Raw genomic sequence first — 3196 nt, forward strand, 5'->3', positions numbered from 1 at the left:
GGAGGGGATTTCCCTGGTGGTCCACTGGTTAGGACTTGGTCTGTCACTGCTGTGGCCTGGATTCAATCCCTAGTCAGGGAACTAAGATCCCAGAAGCCGGGCAGCAAGGCCAAAAAACAAAAACAAAGACTTTGGGCTTTAAAACAAACAAGCAAACAGCTTTAGTTGTTTGTTAGACTTTAGTTCCGAAGCTTTTTTAGATGTATGGAAAAATTGAGAAAAATTGGGAAAATAATATAGGCAGCTCCCATAGTCCTGCATAGCCTTCCCTATTGTTAGCATCTTATTAGCGTGGTACATATGTTACAATTAATCAATCACTCTTGGTGCTTTATTATCAACTGAGTTCTAAGCTTTATATTCAGATTTCTTTAGGTTTTTTTTTTTTTTGGTATGAGAAATGGCATTTTTTAATTCATAAATAAAAATATATAATTGCTAGAAATAGTTTATATGGCCAAAAGTGAAGTCGCTCAGTCATGTCCGACTCTCTGCGACCCCATTGACTGTAGCCCACCAGGCTCCTCCATCCATGGAATTTTCTTGGCAAGAGTACTGGAGTGGGTTGCCATTTCCTTCTCCAGGGAATCTTCCTGACCCAGGGATGGAACCCAGGTCTCCCTCATTGTGGGCAGATGCTTTACCGTCTGAGCCGCCAGGGAATCCCACATGGCTAAAAGGGGGCATCAAAAATAAAATAAATCAAAGCTGTCAAAAGCAGAGCAAACCAAACAGGACACAACGAAGAGAAAATAACTCTGTACGTACTCTTCAAAATGCTGGGCCATCCGCAGCCAGCCTGGGCCGGGGCTCCTGCTCTGCCTGCAGAGGCAGCACGAGGGGGCCCACAGACAGGTGAGGAGAGCGGAGCATCCATGCCCATGTGCCCACACAGGTGTGCGTCCTCCTGCTCCGGCAGCTGTTGCTCCGACAGCCCAACCTGCCTGACCCTTGGGATAGATTTCTTTAGTTTTAAACCAGTGTCTTTTTTCTGTTTCAGGATTACACGCCCACTTTGATTGTTTTTTATTACCATTCTTGTTTTTGTTGTACAGATACTTAGCAGACGCCTCTCCCCAGCCCTTCCCTTTCTGGGTAGGAGCCACGCAGGCATTGAAACTTGTTCTCTTAGCCTCTTAACAGGAAGCAGGGAACAGAGCTCAACCTGCAGGCTGGGTCCTGCCCCAGGGCTGAGAAACATGATGGACACATGTGTGTGTGTGTGTGTGTTGGGGAGATGGGGTGGGGGGAGTGTGGGTGTGGCAGGGATGGGCGTTCTGTTTCAGGATGAGAGGGAGTGTGACAGGTGGCATGCACCATGGGTGCAATCTGAGCTGCCTGCATTGCAGTCAAAGCCGCAGCTCTGAAGCTTCTCTTGAGCAACAGAGTATCAGCCAGCGCTCACCCCAAGATGAATCAGAGATGTTTCTTCACCAGAGGTCGAAGGTGAAGCCTGATTTATAAAAACCTCCCTAGCCCAGAGCTCCTCATCACTGCTGTGCACACTCTTGGCATTCCAGACTTCTCTGCAGAGGGGTAAGTGTCCTTTCCTTGGCTCAGCCCTTGGGGGCCACTTGGCAGGATGGTGGGAGCCACAATTCCTTGCCATCTGAATCCCCTCTGGCTGACTGCACTTTGGGACCAAGGATGCCAGCTCTTGATCTGATAGGAAGACCCAGCCTCAGGACTTGGGAATGGCCAAGGTGGGTGGGGTGGCCGGCATGTGTAAGGGCCTTAAACTACCATCGCTTGGGGAAAGGAAACAGTCTGGGCAACAGAACCCTTCCCAGGTGAGCCTGAGTGACCAATACTCTTTGAATTATACTCCCCAGGAGATGGGGGCACATGGAACACATGAGAGTTGAGGCTGATTCTTTTATACTTTAGGTGGTATCCTATGTCCTTCTCCCCCTATTCTATCCACAAATAAGAACATTCACCGTGGGTCAAACAGAGCAGCAGACTCGGGATAGTAGCCCTTGTCTAAACCATTAATGAGGAAAGAGGAGACAGTGGAACTGCGGGGTTGGGGAAGCACTGCCCAAGACCTCCCTTGTCTCCTGAAGGTGAACGTAGGTTGGTAAGATGACTAAGCTGGAAGATTACCTGGAGGGAATCATCAACATCTTCCACCAGTACTCCGTTCGGCTGGGGGATTACGATACCCTCATCAAACGTGAGCTGAAGCAGCTGATCACAAAGGAACTTCCCAACACCCTCAAGGTATGGGAGGCTCCTCTCTTGGCAAAGTTTCCCACCGCCTTGCTCTGAAGGCGGTGGCCTGAAGGATGATGGCGGGGGCAAGGACTGGGGTGGGTTCACCCCAGTTTGCGCTCCCGAGGATATTCCCCAGCCCCTTCCAGCTGCAGTACAGGGGGCCACCTCTCTCTCTCTCTCTCTGAATAGCTCTCTCCATCACCTTAGGCTGCTTCATTCCTTCCTCTCTCTACAAAGTGGAGAGAGGCAGGGCTGGGCGGGGTTGGATTACTGAGTTGTACAACATCTTCAGGTTAAGACTTGGTTCTAGGATGGCTCAAGACAGCTGCTTCTCTTCTGCCTTCCATTTTCTCATATTGGATTCTCCCACATAGTTTTGGCTCATAAGTTACTCTTCCCTGGCTGCCCTGAGCTGAGATCTGAGGGATGTGAGGCCTGAAGAAAGTGGAACTCACTACCCCTGCTTTCTTTTCCCCCAGAACACCAAAGATCAAGCTACCATTGACAAAATATTCCAAGAGTTGGATGCCAATAAAGATGGACAGGTCAGCTTTGAGGAATTCATAGTCCTGGTGTCCAGGGTGCTGAAGACGGCCCACGAAGATATCCACAAAGAGTAGGAAGCTCTTTCCAGCAATGTCCCCAAGAAGACATTCTCTTCTCCTCCCTGAGGCTGCCTTACCTGAGGGAAGAGAGAATTAATAAACGTACTTTGGCAAAGTTCTTAGCAGAATCTGTGTCCTGTTTTTTCTTTTGTCAAACTTGATCCTTCCTCACCCCTGCTGTTCTGACAAGCCTGATTTAGACTTCTGAGACCCCCTCTCTGTCTGCTCATTTGTTCACCAACAATTTATTAAATCTCTCTAATTTGTTCATTTATTCAACAAATATTTAGTGAGCATCTATAATAGCCAGAGACCAAAGACATGAAGTCCTCATCCTTTTGGGGTTTTCATTCTAATAGGGAGGGAATTGAAAA

At 48.5% G+C, this 3196-nt stretch overlaps 1 protein-coding gene across 1 annotated transcript; it reads left to right on the forward strand.

Annotated features, from left to right (window-relative positions):
• Window positions 1-1380: 1380 nt before the first annotated feature.
• On the forward strand, window positions 1381-2950 carry S100A12 (S100 calcium binding protein A12). The gene is made up of 3 exons (XM_043456566.1): window positions 1381-1536; window positions 2067-2223; window positions 2697-2950. The coding sequence occupies exons 2-3, from the start codon at window positions 2086-2088 to the stop codon at window positions 2835-2837; spliced, it is 279 nt and encodes a 92-aa protein (XP_043312501.1). The 5' UTR covers window positions 1381-1536; window positions 2067-2085; the 3' UTR covers window positions 2838-2950.
• The last annotated feature ends 246 nt before the right edge of the window (window positions 2951-3196 follow it).

The sequence above is a fragment of the Cervus canadensis genome, chromosome 2 (assembly GCF_019320065.1).
Source record: "Cervus canadensis isolate Bull #8, Minnesota chromosome 2, ASM1932006v1, whole genome shotgun sequence".
Lineage (NCBI taxonomy): Eukaryota > Metazoa > Chordata > Mammalia > Artiodactyla > Cervidae > Cervus > Cervus canadensis.